We start from the raw sequence: 15117 nt of genomic DNA, 5'->3' as shown, positions 1-15117 counted from the left end.
ATCACACGTGGAAAAATACACATCACAAACCTGGGCACCCCACACAACAGCCAAGGCAAAGACCCCCTAAAATTACAATGAACAGCTGAAAGAATCCTTTCCTTGCCTTTCTTCCTTCTGCCCAGCCAACAAATTAAAATTAAAACCTCCCAGAAAATAATGAACTTCCCTCTTTCCAGCTTCAGCAGCCCAAAATACACTTCCCAGAACTTCAAAGCTTATAGAAAAAAAAAATCCAGTTTGAATGATGTGTATTTTTATATCGAATTCTTGCATGGCCACTTTTCCCAGCACCTGCAGTCCCACACCTCAGTTCCCCCTGCTCCATGTGTGACAAACATTCCCTGCAGGAACGATTCATTCCAGCACCATCTCCCCCTGCCCCAGCTCCTGATGTGCTGCTTGTACAGCCCCTGATGGCACTGCACAAACAGATCCTCAGAAATCCTTTTAATTCCTGCACATCCTTCCAAATGTTCCTGTGTAGGCAAAGCAAACAACACTGTCCCCATGGCCAGGTGACAGTCACCTGTTCAAACCTGCTCACACTTCACCCAGAGCTCCAGGTGCCACCACAGCAGCCCCAGTGCCATGGCTTTAATGCAGTAACAGCCCTTCCTGAGGTGGATTTTGGTAAAAAAACAGGGGCATAGAAGGGATCAGTCTGCTTGGGAAATGGAAGGAAAATCAGCATTAAATGATCCAACTGAAATGCAAGAGGAGGAAAAAAAAAACAAAAAACGAAACAACTCAGTCTTAACACAACTCTCATTGTCATCTCCCTATGCTAAGGAAGCCTAAAGCAAATTTGAGTATACACTGTGAAACAAAAATTAATTCTACTCCAACAGGCATTCTGACAACAGCAAGGTGAGAACTGCAGGGGAAAAAATAAAAAAAAAAAAAAAAAAAAAAAGAAGGAAAACCCCAGAGATTAGATTTGAGAGGAAATGGGAGGGAGGTTGTGGAAACTGAGAGGACAGATGGGGAACTGGGCCAACAAGCTTTTAGGATAGGCCTGTGTGATTTCCAGCAAAGTAGAGAAGATTAATTGCACAGTGTTGTCTAAGCCCTACTCAATTCCTTTTAATACATTATTTAAAGCTGTGCACGCATTCATTATATCTATGCAAATTAATAAGAGCAATATTTACATGGTAACAATACAGTGAAACCTTTCACTTGAAAAAAACTCAATGATCCTGATTATCTGTTTATTTACAGTTTATTTGCTATTACTCCAATACAGCTGCTGAGCTTAGCACAGGAAAAAAAAAAAAAAAAACAGAATTAAGTGCTGGATTAAGTACTCTACAGCAATGGGGTAAACACAGAATGAGACTTTAACCAAGAAATGCAGACCTTGAACTTTCGTCCATAGCAGATGAGAACATTTAAGAGAAAGAATCAAATGATTGGAAAGGATTTCCTTTCCTTAAAGGCCAGATGATGCAAGATGAATACAGCTATCCCCTCTGCACACACCTTTAATTTTTCATCTTTCTAATCCTTGCTGTGTCTCATTAATTTAAACTCTCTAATTCCTCTTAAAATGAATGTAATTTTCACCCTTAGCCACACAAACTGTACATAAGGAGCTGGAAGAGCTCCTTCTGGAATGGATGCTCACATTGGTTTACAACACCTCCAGCACTGGGATGTGCATTCAAGATCTTGCTCCTGATTAGAAATTACCTTTAAAATCAAATTTTGAAATATATTCAGTGAAGGTTTCAGCCGTGCTCAGGTCCCTCCAGAGCTGAGCTCATGTTTGCTCTCATCACTCTGAGCAGTTTCCAAGATGAGTTTTGTAAGAGCACAAAGAGCCAACACAACAGGAAAGTTCCAATGCCAGGGTACATCTCTTATGCTGATTAGTTTTAACAAAATGTAAAATTCAATGAGCAGAGGTTTAAGCGACAGAACAGTCAGAAAATATCCCCATTATCACAAACACTGTGGGCTTTCCTTGCTCCTTCCCTGGACAACCTCCTCCAGATCAGCCACAGCCACTGCTCCATCCTTCCACAAGACAAAACTGAGACCACAAACTGATTTCCCATTTTCATTTTAAGCAAACTCTTTTTGCAATAAAGCCAGTGTATCACATTGTACTCCTGGGCCCACACAACAGCTGTTCTCAACAGATTCTGAATTATTTTTCATCCTCTGACACTGAAAATAAGATTGCCACCAAAGCTGACGCTTCTGCAGGCTCCCAGTTGCCGCTGCTCAAAAACAAATATTACTCAGCCACGAGCCCTGACACCACGGCAAGAACAGCTCCTTTGCAGTGATGGATGAAATGAGTGGAAATTGAAGCTGAAGCATTTCAAGAGAGAAGCTGTTTTGACTAATGCTGGTGGAGCCAAGTGAAGAACAGACTGCTCGAGGCTCCCGTGGAAGGAGGAGGAGGAGGAGGATGGAAGGAGCAGCTCCCACCTGGACGTGCAGCTGCTCGTGCCCCCACACCCAGCACGAGCACTCTGAGCACTCCCAGCCACTCAAACTTGGATTCAGCACTTGGACCATTCCCATCTGACCTCGGGAGATTGGTGCAGCTGAGCCGAGCAGCTCCTGGCAAGGCACAAGGGATGTGACCTCAGTGCTCCCAGTCTGAGCCATCTCTGTCACTGCACCACAGCAACATCAACCTGCCAGCACCTCGGGGCACAGCAGCCAAACACAGCCACAGCCTGGGCGGGAACAAACTCCAGCAGCGCCTCTGAAGGGCTGTGCAGACTGACTGGGAAGTCTGTACCCAAAAATGGGAGCTGGGTAATCTCATTTGAGTGCAGCTTGAGGAAAACATTCCCTGGCAGCAGCCACAGGTTAGACCTTGAAACCTTATGGGAGACCCTAAAAACTCCCTGTGAACTGGGCAGTAGTTGAGAGGCACATCCAGAGCACACTGCAAGCTCCTGGTGCTGTCCCCAAAACACCCCTGACTGCAGCACTGCCCTAGAGCTGGGCTGAAATCAGAAATCAGTGGAAGAGCAGCTCTGAGATCCTCAATCCCCTGGGTTCCATCCCACAGAGCACAGCAGCAGAGCTCCTCAGAAAAGCTTCCCAGAAAGGCTGAAGATGTCTCCACATCCCCCCAGCTCAGAGTCTTGCTCCAAAGTGGGAGTGAAGCATTTAATGCATTATCCAATTTAGCTTCCAAACTCCCAGGGACAGAGATTCCATATGATACACTGATAATTAATGCAGCACAAAGCAAAGGGTGGCTCTTCTCCAAAGGGGAGCTCAGTTCATTCCCACAAATCAGACACCACGAGATAGAGCCAGAAACTTTCACTGCACACCCACATTTGTCTGCAAGTGGAAAGGACAGGGATCAGCCCAGCAATAGGGAAAGGACAGGGATCAGCCCAGCAATGGGGAAAGGACAGGGATCAGCCCAGCAATGGGGAAAGGACAGGGATCAGCCCAGCAATGGGGAAAGGACAGGGACCAGCCCAGCAATAGGGAAAGGACAGGGATCAGCCCAGCCATGGGGAAAGGACAGGGATCAGCCCAGCAATGGGGAAAGGACAGGGATCACCCCAGCTGCCAGGAGCACTCTGTGCTGGCTGCACAACTCCGGGGCACAAGGACTTCCAGAGGAAACCCAAAGCCAGGTTTCCTTCCCCAAACCCAGAGCTCCTTGTCCCCAAACCCAGAGCTCCTTGTCCCCAAACCCAGAGCTCCTTGTCCCCAAACCCAGAGCTCCTTGTCCCCCAAACCCAGAGCTCCTTTTCCCCAAACCCAGAGCTCCTTTTCCCCAAACCCAGAGCTCCTTTTCCCCCAAACCCAGAGCTCCTTTTCCCCAAACCCAGAGCTCCTTTTCCCCCAAACCCAGAGCTCCTTTTCCCCAAACCCAGAGCTCCTTTTCCCCAAACCCAGAGCTCCTTTTCCCCCAAACCCAGAGCTCCTTTTCCCCAAACCCAGAGCTCCTTCTCCCCAAACCCAGAGCTCCTTTTCCCCCAAACCCAGAGCTCCTTCTCCCCAAACCCAGAGCTCCTTTTCCCCCAACCCAGAGCTCCTTCTCCCCAAGCCCAGAGCTCCTTTTCCCCAAACCCAGAGCTCCTTTTCCCCAAACCCAGAGCTCCTTTTCCCCCAAACCCAGAGCTCCTTTCCCCCAAGCCCAGTCTCACCTCCAGGCCTGTACACCACATCATCCTCGGTGATGAAGGACGTGATCTCGCCGTTGTCGGTTCTCTCGTAGCGCGATTTCTTCTTGGGCGGTTTCTTCTTGCTCTTCTTGCTCGACTCCTCGGTGGTGGCACTGTTGTTGTCGTTGTCCTCGTCCTCGCTGTGCTCGCTCTCCGCGTAGTTCTTGGCGCCTCCCTCCAGGGTGCAGCTGCGCCGGGGCCGGGAGCTCTCGCCCTCCCGAGCCTTGTCCCGCTTGTCCCGCTCCTTGTCCCGGTCCCTGTCCCTGTCCTTGTCTTTGTCTTTGTCCTTGTCCGCTGTCATGATTCGCCACGTGCCTTCTTCTGTCCTCTCACGGCTGGGCCTCCGTGAAAGGTAGACAGTGAGCCTGGGCTTCAGTCTTCTGAATTTCTCACTCAAAGCCAGGAAAAATTCAACCACTCCAACAACCCCAGCGTTTTAAAAAGGTTCTTCAAGAGGCGAGGGGAGAGAAAGAAGGAAAAAGTCCGTGTTAGTATTCCAAATTCTTTCAATTCCTAAAGATAAAAATTAAAACCGAATAAACCCCCACATCCTAAAGCAATTCAGTGTGGAAAGCACAAGCAGTAAAATACAAAGCAGCCTTTTGAAGACTTCATAGAAATGGTAACTTCAGTGTCTGGAAATGTTTGAAGCTACCTCCATCCTCAAAAAAATTCTTCAGTTCACTGCAGAAATGTAATAACTCCTTGGAAGGGGAGTGCTCACCGAGAACAGATATCACTTTATACCTGCAGCTAACAGGGAGCATGCCAGTGCTAAAAACAAAACCCATCAAACATTTAAGAGAGGACAAGTGCAAAGAGGAAGAGTCTCCAGCTTTTATCTGGAGGCAAATGAGGCAGCTCAGCAAATGGCTGCATTGTTTGACATGCCACCACCACTCACAAAGGCTGCCCTACAAAGCTGGTACAGGGGAAGGGATGCCATCTGCCACTTCCAGGGCAATCTGTTAGCAAGTCCTGCCCCTACCCTGCTTTTCCAAAAATAGAGCTAACCTGTAATCCACAGATTACAGGAATTAATTAATTGAAACCAAACCAAACCACAGTAGTTAAAACTGCACTAATGAAATCTGCTTTTCCATATAGAAAAACAGGACCTTTCATGAAAGGAGGGTATTTCAAAAAGGAAGCATTCAACTCACAAAGATATATTACCTTTTTTTTTTTTCCCCCTAATTCACCAATAATGCTGAATTTGCCCACATCCAACTCCTAAGTTTCCAGGAAGCTACAACGTGGTGCAACTCAAAATCAGCCCACGGTGCAGAATGTCTGAAAGGCAGGACCTGAGAGCATCGATTGTTCATGCATTAAGCTTTTGAAACCACATCAGAGAAGGGAAAAAGGCTGGTTTGATTTTTGAGAAGTCAGCTGAGGAGTCCCTGATGCCCTGGAAATTCCTGCAGCCCTACAGGAACCTCAGCCCTCAGGATTCCTGCTCCCCCAGCAGGGGCACACACACAAATTCAATTCTTTAGCTGCTGCAGTGGAGCAGTGCCTGGGGTGTCTCAGCATCTCCCGAGGGAGGAAATGATGCCGTGTGCTGTGTCCTGGCAGCTCTGCCAAAGCCAGGGGATGTGACGGGAGAGCAGCACAGCGAACCTGTCAGTGCCAGCCAACGGTGACAGCAGCGCCTGCAGGGATTCTGAAAGGAACATCCTCGATTTCCAGAGGTGAGGGAATTCCCCAGCAGCAAAGCTTGGGTTTTGTTGTTTGTTTTTTTTTTCTATTGCTGTTCATCCAAAGCTCACTTCAGTGAAAGGATCACAGCCCTCTCTGGCACAACTGCAGCACAAACACCTGCCTTTGACCGGCAAGTGCAAAATGTCCCATTTTTCTTCTTTAAATCACTTCCAATTCAAAAAATCCCCATCAGTCACCATTTCATTATTGAGGATGGGTAGTAAAAGACAGAAAAAAGCAGGTTTGAAACCTGCCAGCTCCAGGGTTTCTCCTTGAAGCCTCAGGATGAAAAGCTAAGAAGGTGCCAACCACCCCACACCTCCAAACTTAGAAGTCAAAACGATTTTAAAGTTCCTGTCTTAAGGACAAATAAAAAAGTTGATTAGTAACTGAAAGATAATGCATCCATATTTATTTTAGCTGCATCTGAAACACTCTGAGCTCCATCTCATATTGTCTAAGTCTCAAGGAGCCAGAGCTGTGCAGGCTGCTCCCTGCTAAACTTCAACTTGAAAGTGAATTTCAAGTGAACAACTGTAAAGTTGTGGATTCTGTCCTGGGGCAAACCCAGTGACCTCCGGGTGGGTAAAGCACAAAATCCCAGCCCAAATCAGCCCCCCTGGCCCTGCTGTGCCACCCCCAGCCCCAGGGGTGACTCTGGGACCTGCTGGACCCCAGCTGTGCCCACAACTGCAGGGTTAAATCCTCACCATCCCCTCTCATCAGATTCAAACAAAGTACTTCGGTGTTTTGATTACAAGCCAAATTATTGTGGGGAAATTTTTTTTTTCCTGGGTTTATTTTCTTTGCACAACACAACTCTGCATAGAGGAGTAACACTGAATAAACAAACACCGTGTTCAGATTATTTCATTTACTGGAGGGCTGTGCAAGAATCAGTGTGTGCCACACTTTGTCTGCTCATCTGTGAAATTTCCACTCAGATGGCCACCTTCCTCCCAGCTCCCATTACAGGGGGATCCCAGAAAAAATAATTTTCACAGCCATTGCTTTCTTATGTAAATATATCACATTTCCAAGATTATTTCACTCCAAATACTCAACTTCAAAGATTTTGCAGGATTAAACGAACATCACCATGAAGCACTGACTACTTTTATTTAAGAATAAAGCAGCTCCATAACTTTCAGAGTAGCTGCAGCAGGAAAAAAAAAAAAAAAAAAAAAAACACCACATCTCACACATTCCTTCCTCACCCACTGTGGAACAGGAAGCTGCTACAAACTCCACGTGCTGCCTGATCACTCCTCAGCAAAATGTGAGCACTGTGAAAACTCATCTGCTGATTCAACATCACTCACCACTTCCAGCTGCCGAGTGGGCTCGGCACTTGTGCCACTCTCTGTGCAATTAGCAACGAATGTGGGACCCAAAAAACACCAGCACAGAAATTCCAAAAGCACTGGGAGCCTTTTTCTCACGTCAAACACAGATGTTGGACTCGGGATGAGGGCAGACACCCTGAACATCTGCAGGGGGTTTGGTAAATTCTGTGCAGGGCAGCACAGACAAACACCCTGAACATCTGCAGAGGTTTTTGGCAAGCTCTGTGCCTCGGGTTCTGGTCACTTTTCCCTGGCAGTTGCTCTTTTTCTCTGCACAAACCCCACCAAAGCAGCTGCTTGTGTCAATTCTGCTCCAGCAAAGCCATTCCCAGCAGCACAGCACCATCACTGCTCGTTCCACAGGGAATTCACCCCAGGAAGAAACCCTGTAAGCTAAAAGGGGAACAATCACTTGACAATAGCTCAGTGTGCCGTACAAAGGAGTGGGAGAATCCTCCCATCCATTATTTGTTCAAAGCAAGTTGAAAAACCTGAGGAAAAATGTTAACTTCACTGCACTCACACTCCAAGACCTTTGTGTTGTTATTTTTTCACTCCAGCCTCAGGATATGGCCATTTCTCCAGGTAAGTTTATTACATGCACTCTGGGATAACTTTCTTTATCTCCACCCACTCTGCTATCACACTTGCAAGGTCTTTTTTATCTTAAATTGTTTAGAGATCAAACATGAGCCAAAAATGTGTTTGCAGAGTTACTCACTAAAGTCTGCTTTGTAGCAGAAAATGCAGGCACTGACAACTTGCCATGTATTCAAAGGTTGGTATTCCTGTTAAAATGCTCAGGTCTCCAGTGATGAGGAAATGAAAATCTCCCAGCAGGATTTTGGAGAAATCCAACAGGCACGATTAACCTTTAACTTCATCTGATAATCTAAAGTGCACAAGTTCATAATCATTATTTTCAACAGATCATTACCCCATATTCACCTGGTTCAGTTTATTTCCCCCCCCCCCCACCCCAGCATTTTAAATCTAGTTCAAATTAAAGTTTCAACCTTTTTAACAGCCACAAAACCCTTCTCACACTGGAGAGGAGGCCACTGCTACCCCCACAGGTTACCTGCTCCACAGAGTTTTTGTGTCTGTGCACCTGGAAACCCCTGTCAGAGCAAAAGGCACACAGAGCACCACTCTGCACATTAAGCACTTAAACCTCTTAACCAGAATTAAAGAGTCAGGTTTTAAAGATAATGTGAAAGCAAGTCCACCAGAAATGCTAGAGACTGGAACAGGAAGGCATCTGAGAATGCAGGGCAACTAAAAATATGGAGAAGAGCTCCCTTTTCTTATTTAAGCTAAACAGATAAATCTTTTAACAAGATTTGTTTGGTCATGTGTTACCAGTCTCAATAAACACAACAGGACCATTCTTCTGTAAGCTTTTAGTCTCATATTGCCAGATAAAAAGGCACTGTTTTCAGCAAATGCCAGATTAAAGGAACTATGTGCTGCCACTGCTAGAGTTCCTGCCACAGAGCTTTTCTAATTTTGATGTCAAGGAAAAATTTTAACTCAGTTTAAGTGCAAGAGATTAAAACTAAAAAAAAAAAAAAAAAAAAAAGTAACAAAGAAAACAGCCCATAAAGGTTTCCCCGTGTATTTATAAGGTTTTAAGAACTGCTTTAAGAAAAAACTTGGAGACCATTTGTGAAAAATAACCCCGATAAGTCAAACATGAAGGCAAGGAAATCCCAGCTGCCAGAGAGAGAAGAGCTGAACTGCAGGAATCCAGGAGCTCAGAGCAGAGGAGTTTCCACACAGCCCACCCTGATAAAACTCATTTACTGCAGGGGAGCCACACACCTTTAACCTCCAGCCTTCAGCAAACACTGGCAACATCTGGGAGCAACTTTCTCCCAAATTCTTTCCCTATCGCCTGCTTGCCATGGAAAATATGAGCTGCAGATATTCAGAGGGACCGAGTGTATTAAGGATTCTATGCAGGAGATCCCTCGGAATATTCCCCATTCCCAGGCTCCATCCATCATCTCCAACTGCCAGGCACTGTGCTCCTGGCATCAACATCCAGCAGCTGCACACAGGGCAAATTCTGAGACACCAGCAGAGGAGGGCAGAAAAAAGGGGAAAAAAGAAAAAAAGGGAAAAAAGAAAAAAAGGGGGGAAAAGTAAGGAAAAAGAAAAAGGGGGGAAAAGTAAGAAAAAGGGGGGGAAAGTAAGAAAAATGGAATAAAAATAAGGAAAAAAGAGAAAAGGAACACAGTAAGAGTTTTACCCCACTAATCTTGGGCAGTTTTTCACTGTTGGGGTGAGATTTTACTAAAGACATTCAACCCAGCTTTGAAAATGCAGATCCTGCTGGGTTCACCTAGAGAATTTTCCAAGCAGCCACCCCAGCCAGAGGCAGAGCACAGGCACTCAGAACCTTCTCCCCATACCATCAATGGCTCAGGGGGTAAAAATGTTCATTTTCCTCCTCTGTTCTGTGCCCATCCTGCTGCCCAGTGGGTGTTGAAGGGGTCCCAGTGCCTGTTCTGGAGTCTCAGGGGACAAGTCTGGCACTCTCCTGGGAAGAAGATTTGCTTAAAGTCTTAAAAAAGCTCTTAGGAGTCTCTCCAGTGATTTATGGGCCTCTTATCAGTTGTCTCCCTTATCTCCTTCCGTGGTGCTTGGAGTTTATAGCACGAACACAGCCCTGGTCACTGTGAGTTACATTTTTACAGCCCACAGCCCTGCAAGTCCATGGAATTCGAGTGTTTTTGTTCACTCTGAGCTGCCCCGTGCCCACCATCCCTGCAGATGCAGGGACAGGCAGCCCTGGCTCCATCAGGAGCTGGGAGGTCACTGCCACTGCAGGGCAGGAACACAATTCCAGGTGTTTCCCATGACAGGCTGTGACCTTTCCTTCCCCTCTGCTGTTTACCCAACTTGACCTGAGCAAAGCAAACAGGAGATCTCACATTTCTGAGCCAGACCTCACTCCCTGTGCCCTGAACATTCCAGCCACTCTCACACAGCCCTGCCTGGGCGCTGCTCTGAAATTGCAGGGGCTGTGTGACACACCAGATATGCAGGCTGACAGCTCACAGAAAACCATAAATCTCTCTCTTCAACACAACCCTGATGCTACACGACTCAAAGGAACAGGGCAAGAGCGGCAAAGCGAGATTTAACATGGCAAAAACATCCCTGCATTTATGGAGAGAAGTGACAGGTTATTTGGCACCGCTTCAGAGTCACATTTGCAAGGGGAAATTGCCAAGGAAATACCAGGCAATCGTGAGGATTTTTAAGGATTGGCCAGACAAAGTAACGTTTCCCTTTGTGTTCTTCTAATGGGCACAGGGAGGACAAGTGGAACAACTTTCTATTTGTGACAGCTCAGAAATTCACTAAGGACTGAGTGCGAAATTCTGCAAGAGTCAGCTTTGAGCACAGAGCAGACTGAAGGGCTGGGCATGAGATTTGGAATGAAAATATCAGCTCCAGCCTCCTCCAAAAATGGATGGGCAATTTATGCACCACATCCACAACAGTGGTGTGACACCACCTGCTCTTTGACAGTTTTACACCCAGGTTCCTGTAAAAGTAATGTCATCCCAAATAAGGCACATTCCCTCCACACTGGTACAAGAGCAGCAGCATAAAAAAATCAATTCAATCTTAGAAAGTTTCTGCACTGCCAAAATTAGCAGATAAATTAGCTACACTCTCTATTCTGTTACTGTGTACCATTTCTATTCCATTACCTGAGGACTGCCTGCACACTCACAGAGAGCTGAGCTGTTGTGACACAACACAACACCCAGGGCAGCCTCTCCCAAACCCCTTTTCCCCATCACACCCCCCCAGGAGCTCCAGGATGCTCTGGAGGGGAGCTCAGATGCTGCAGAGCCAGGAGAGAGCACAGCCCTCCACATCCCACTGCACTGATCCGTGCCATTAAGTGCCTGCTCAGAGCTCCTCTTGTCATTTCAAAAGCTGCTTTAATGGCCTCTATAGTCATAACACATGGGAGCAAACAGACAATAAATATGAAGCCGTGTATTTACCCTTCTCTGAAGTCATTCAGGCTTAATGTAAATGATTACCACAACACAGGGCTGAGTAATGCAGAGCAGCCATCCCATCACACCATTAAAAACCAGAACTTTTAAAAATGACCATATAATGTAGGATAACTCCCTCCTATAATGCAGGATTAACTCCCTTGTTAGGGGAGAACAGGCCCACAGGACCTGCAGAAGCTGCTGTTAAAACAAGAACAATTATCTGGGGAACCTGAAGTCATTTGGAGCCATGAAAACATCTGCATTATGAGGTTGCTTAACAACATTTAAAACAGAAGAAAAAAAATAAAAAAAAAGAAGTTGAACAAAAATTTGTTGTTATGTACAGCAGTCTATTTTGAACAGATAAACAGACTTTGAGAAGCAACAAGGGTAAACCCTGAAAACATGCATATGGACTTTCTGACAGGCAAGTCTGTGGCAAAAAAAAAAAGAGAAGTCTGCAGCACTGTTACTAAAATAGGTGAAATAAAAACATTCCAAAGTGCTGTAAATTCAGATCTGGGAAATACCAACAAAGAAATCAAAGCATAAAGAGAAATTCCTGGCACACAGTAACAGCCAAGCTAATGGTAACAGGAAAGAATCCTCGCATGGAACACAACCACGTGTCCCTCTCACAACAGCCCTGCTTTTATGGGATGCCTGATTATCAAAGCCACCAGTACATCACACCCTTGGCTGCCTCTAGGTCACTCATTTTAAGACCAAAAAAATGAATTCTGCACAATACTGACCACATTCACTGGTGTGTGTTTATAGAACATCGCTGCTTTGCAAGTGCAACTCATCTCCAACTCTCCTCTCAACTAATTCCAGTTTCCATTCCAAATTTTATTTTGGTGCCTCTAGCTCTGGGACATGTCTACAAATATCTACCAAAGTGTCCCTCCCTGCATGTTTTTCTCCACTGGATATTCCACTTTTAAATGGCTCGACACCCAGCTGTCCCCTCTCTCTCTCTCGTCCTGCAGAAAGCTTCAAACTATAGTTATTTAAATCACCTAAAAGAGAACTAGATCGGGTTATTTTTGGAAAACCCCTTTGGGCAGGAAAGGCAAAACCTCTGGTGTTCAGCCACATGAGCTGTTTTATTTAACTCCAGACACGGTTGTGCATCTGAGCTTCTCAAAAGGGAAGAGTAACTGCAGGGTGGGCTCCCACCATGAGCTGCCTGACCAGACACTCCCAGGGAAACGTGCCCATAATTAAAGCAATTTCTCTCGAAAGAAAGCAGCACCCTGAGATTTAGAGACTATCTGTTAGACTGACTAAAGCTGTGCCACTTAAGTGCTCCATAAAATTCCCTAAGAGTGGAAACAAAGAAATGCTGCTCCTTCACTCAAAGGCTGGAGCATGGTACAAGGTTATCAGGATGAGCAAGAGACATTAAGAGGACATTTTTCCTTGTCCACTGTTTTAAACCACTTTATGCATAAGCATGAAGACAGATGATATTTCTGTCTGGAGAAACTGCCTTTAATTTCAGACATTGGTCTCATTTTCTCTGAGGAGCGGCTTATTTCGGTTAATGACAGAGCAGACGTCAGAGTTTCCTTCCCTGCTGTAATCAGGAGATTAAGTGTGCTTATTCATGTGTGAAATGCAGGCCTGAGCCCTGTCTCACATTAGAGCCTGGCTGCAGCCAGCCCAGAATGCCTAAAACTGAGATGGATTCAATTACAGCTCGCTTCCTTTATTGCACTCACAGAAAACACTCATAAATACCCGGTATTTAAAGCACTAAAACCTCGCCGGTGCAAGGCTGACCTTTGATCTTTAATCTCCGGCTGCACGAGCAGGTTCTGCCACGAGGCAGCAGGAAAATGATTTGAAAAGCAAACAGGACACGATCCTGTGCAAGAAGGAATAAAGCACAAAGTTGTGAGACAAAGGAGCGCTGAGTAAAATCGAGTTTGTGTGCAGCAGTCCCGCACAAGGGCTCCAAAGACGCGTTAAAAGGGATCTGCAAAGAGGGGCTGCGTTTCAAGGGGATCACATGAGCTCCTGCATGACCTTAAGTGAGAGAAACCAAAGCTGTCAATGGCAGCCTTTGACTTCCAATGTATTTTCACCCCAGAACAGCATCTCGGGCTCTCAGCCATCCCCACTGCCCCAGGTGAACTTCCCAAAGCTCCAAACCCCACAAATTCCACATTTCCCAGTGCCCCAGGGCCATCCGATGGCTCCTCACTGCACAGACTTTCACAGGTTTTTCCCTGAAGTCTGGTTCACTTTTCTGGAAGTCAGAGAGGTTCCTTTCAAATAAAAGAAGAGTTTCAAAGACAACTGTCAAATTCACCTTCTCTGCAGCCAGGTCATTGCTCCTGGGCAAAAACCAACGCAGCTCCTGAGTAGATTTTAAGCACTAATTTTTTAAAAAAGCACCAGCTCTCAGCTCTGACACAACGGGTGTTTCAACTCTATAAAATTCTGTTCACAGAGCAATATCTGTGCTACAGAGTGACCCCATCAGTGCCCACCTGAAAGGGGCTTCACCACCAGCCCCATCTTCCACGAGAAAAGGAAAAAAAAAATTATTAAGAAATGCTCCGAGTGATTAATCCAGCTTCTAATGTACACCAAGAGGAAATACATAACACTGCATGAAATAACTTGTGGCTGTGGTCACGCTTCAGACATTAATATCATTTCTACTGGCAGGGCTCTGAGCTGGAGTGTGACTCAGGCAGGATCTGCTGTGGCAGCCTGAGCTGCATCCCTGCATTCGGGCTGAGCTTTCAGCTGCTGGGAACAAGGCTGCAGAGCAACACCTTAAACCACTAAGCACAGAATTAACCAGTGCAAATGAGCACTGAGCTACACGTGGAATGTGGGGGCCTCGTTCACACCTCGGCACCAGCAGAAGCCAGGACGTGGCAGAGGTGCTGTGGCACCAAGTTTGGGTTTGTGGACTTGTACACACGAAATAGAATAGAATAAAAAAACAAAAAAAAAAAAGGAAAACCTTCCCAGCTTTCATCGTACTCCATGGCATGCAAATGAAGATCACACAAGCCATGTCTCATACTGAAAACACCTTCCAAATGGAGGTTATCTTCCCGAAATGAAGCAGTATGAAACTCCTGACTCCATTTTCAAGGTGAAGCTTTAAGGTTAGACGCCACTAGCTGCTCTGAAACAACACTAAATGTTTAATAAAGCAACCTGCAGTCTATAGTGGACGAGACAGCAGACTGAGCAGAGCACCATAATCTGTTCAGATCAGCGTTTGATCCATCCCTGACCAAGGAAAAGTCTTTATTCCCTTCTTTATTCCCACAATAACAAACTGGGGTTACCATATCTCCTTGTTCTTTTCAAATGAAAACCTGTGATCCCTCAGCAACCAAAGACAGCAAAACAAATTACATGATTTATTAGGGACCTGATGCACTGAAATTTTCCTTGTAAAAGCTCAGCTTTGAAGACTCTTGGCTGTGAAGTTTCCATCGTTGGAGCAGCAATGTGAGCAGGGAGCAGCTGAAGGAGCAGCAGTGAGAAGGATGTCCTGTCAGGCAGTGCTTTCTGAAACACTAACCTCATCACGAGCTGACTTAAGAGCTACTTCCAAAATACTACACAGGAAAATTCACTAGGTGCCAGTTGCCCAAGCAACTGGGACCTAATTAAATCCAGGCAGCACTTGAGGGATTAGGCTGTTTTCTCCTGCCGTCCTCCAGCCTCTCCCCTGAGATAACACACACAGCTATGCTCAGATTTATTACTTGCTGACTGCTTCTCACATATGCTGATCTGGCCTTTGAATCACAATGAACTTTGCTAGAAGTGACATTTCCAAACTGTTTTCAAAGTTATGCGCTCTTTTTTTTTATTCAAAACGTGAAATAAAAAGTAATG

The 15117-nt window shown here is 45.8% G+C and overlaps 1 protein-coding gene across 3 annotated transcripts in view; it reads right to left on the bottom strand.

The window, feature by feature from the left end:
* The window catches only part of RERE (arginine-glutamic acid dipeptide repeats), a 170120-nt gene that overhangs the window by 109927 nt on the left and 45076 nt on the right, over window positions 1-15117 (bottom strand). For all 3 annotated transcript variants that reach the window (XM_014885765.2, XM_014885768.2, XM_088178925.1), the window contains exon 2: window positions 4140-4604. In XM_014885765.2, the coding sequence (XP_014741251.1) occupies window positions 4140-4458 (319 nt within the window). In that variant the 5' untranslated portion in view covers window positions 4459-4604. The remainder of the gene's footprint in view (window positions 1-4139; window positions 4605-15117) is intronic.

This window comes from Sturnus vulgaris, chromosome 25, assembly GCF_052056855.1.
Source record: "Sturnus vulgaris isolate bStuVul1 chromosome 25, bStuVul1.hap1, whole genome shotgun sequence".
In the NCBI taxonomy this organism is placed as follows: domain Eukaryota; kingdom Metazoa; phylum Chordata; class Aves; order Passeriformes; family Sturnidae; genus Sturnus; species Sturnus vulgaris.
Note: the sequence above shows the minus strand (reverse complement) of the source record. Positions and strands in the feature narration are given on the sequence as shown.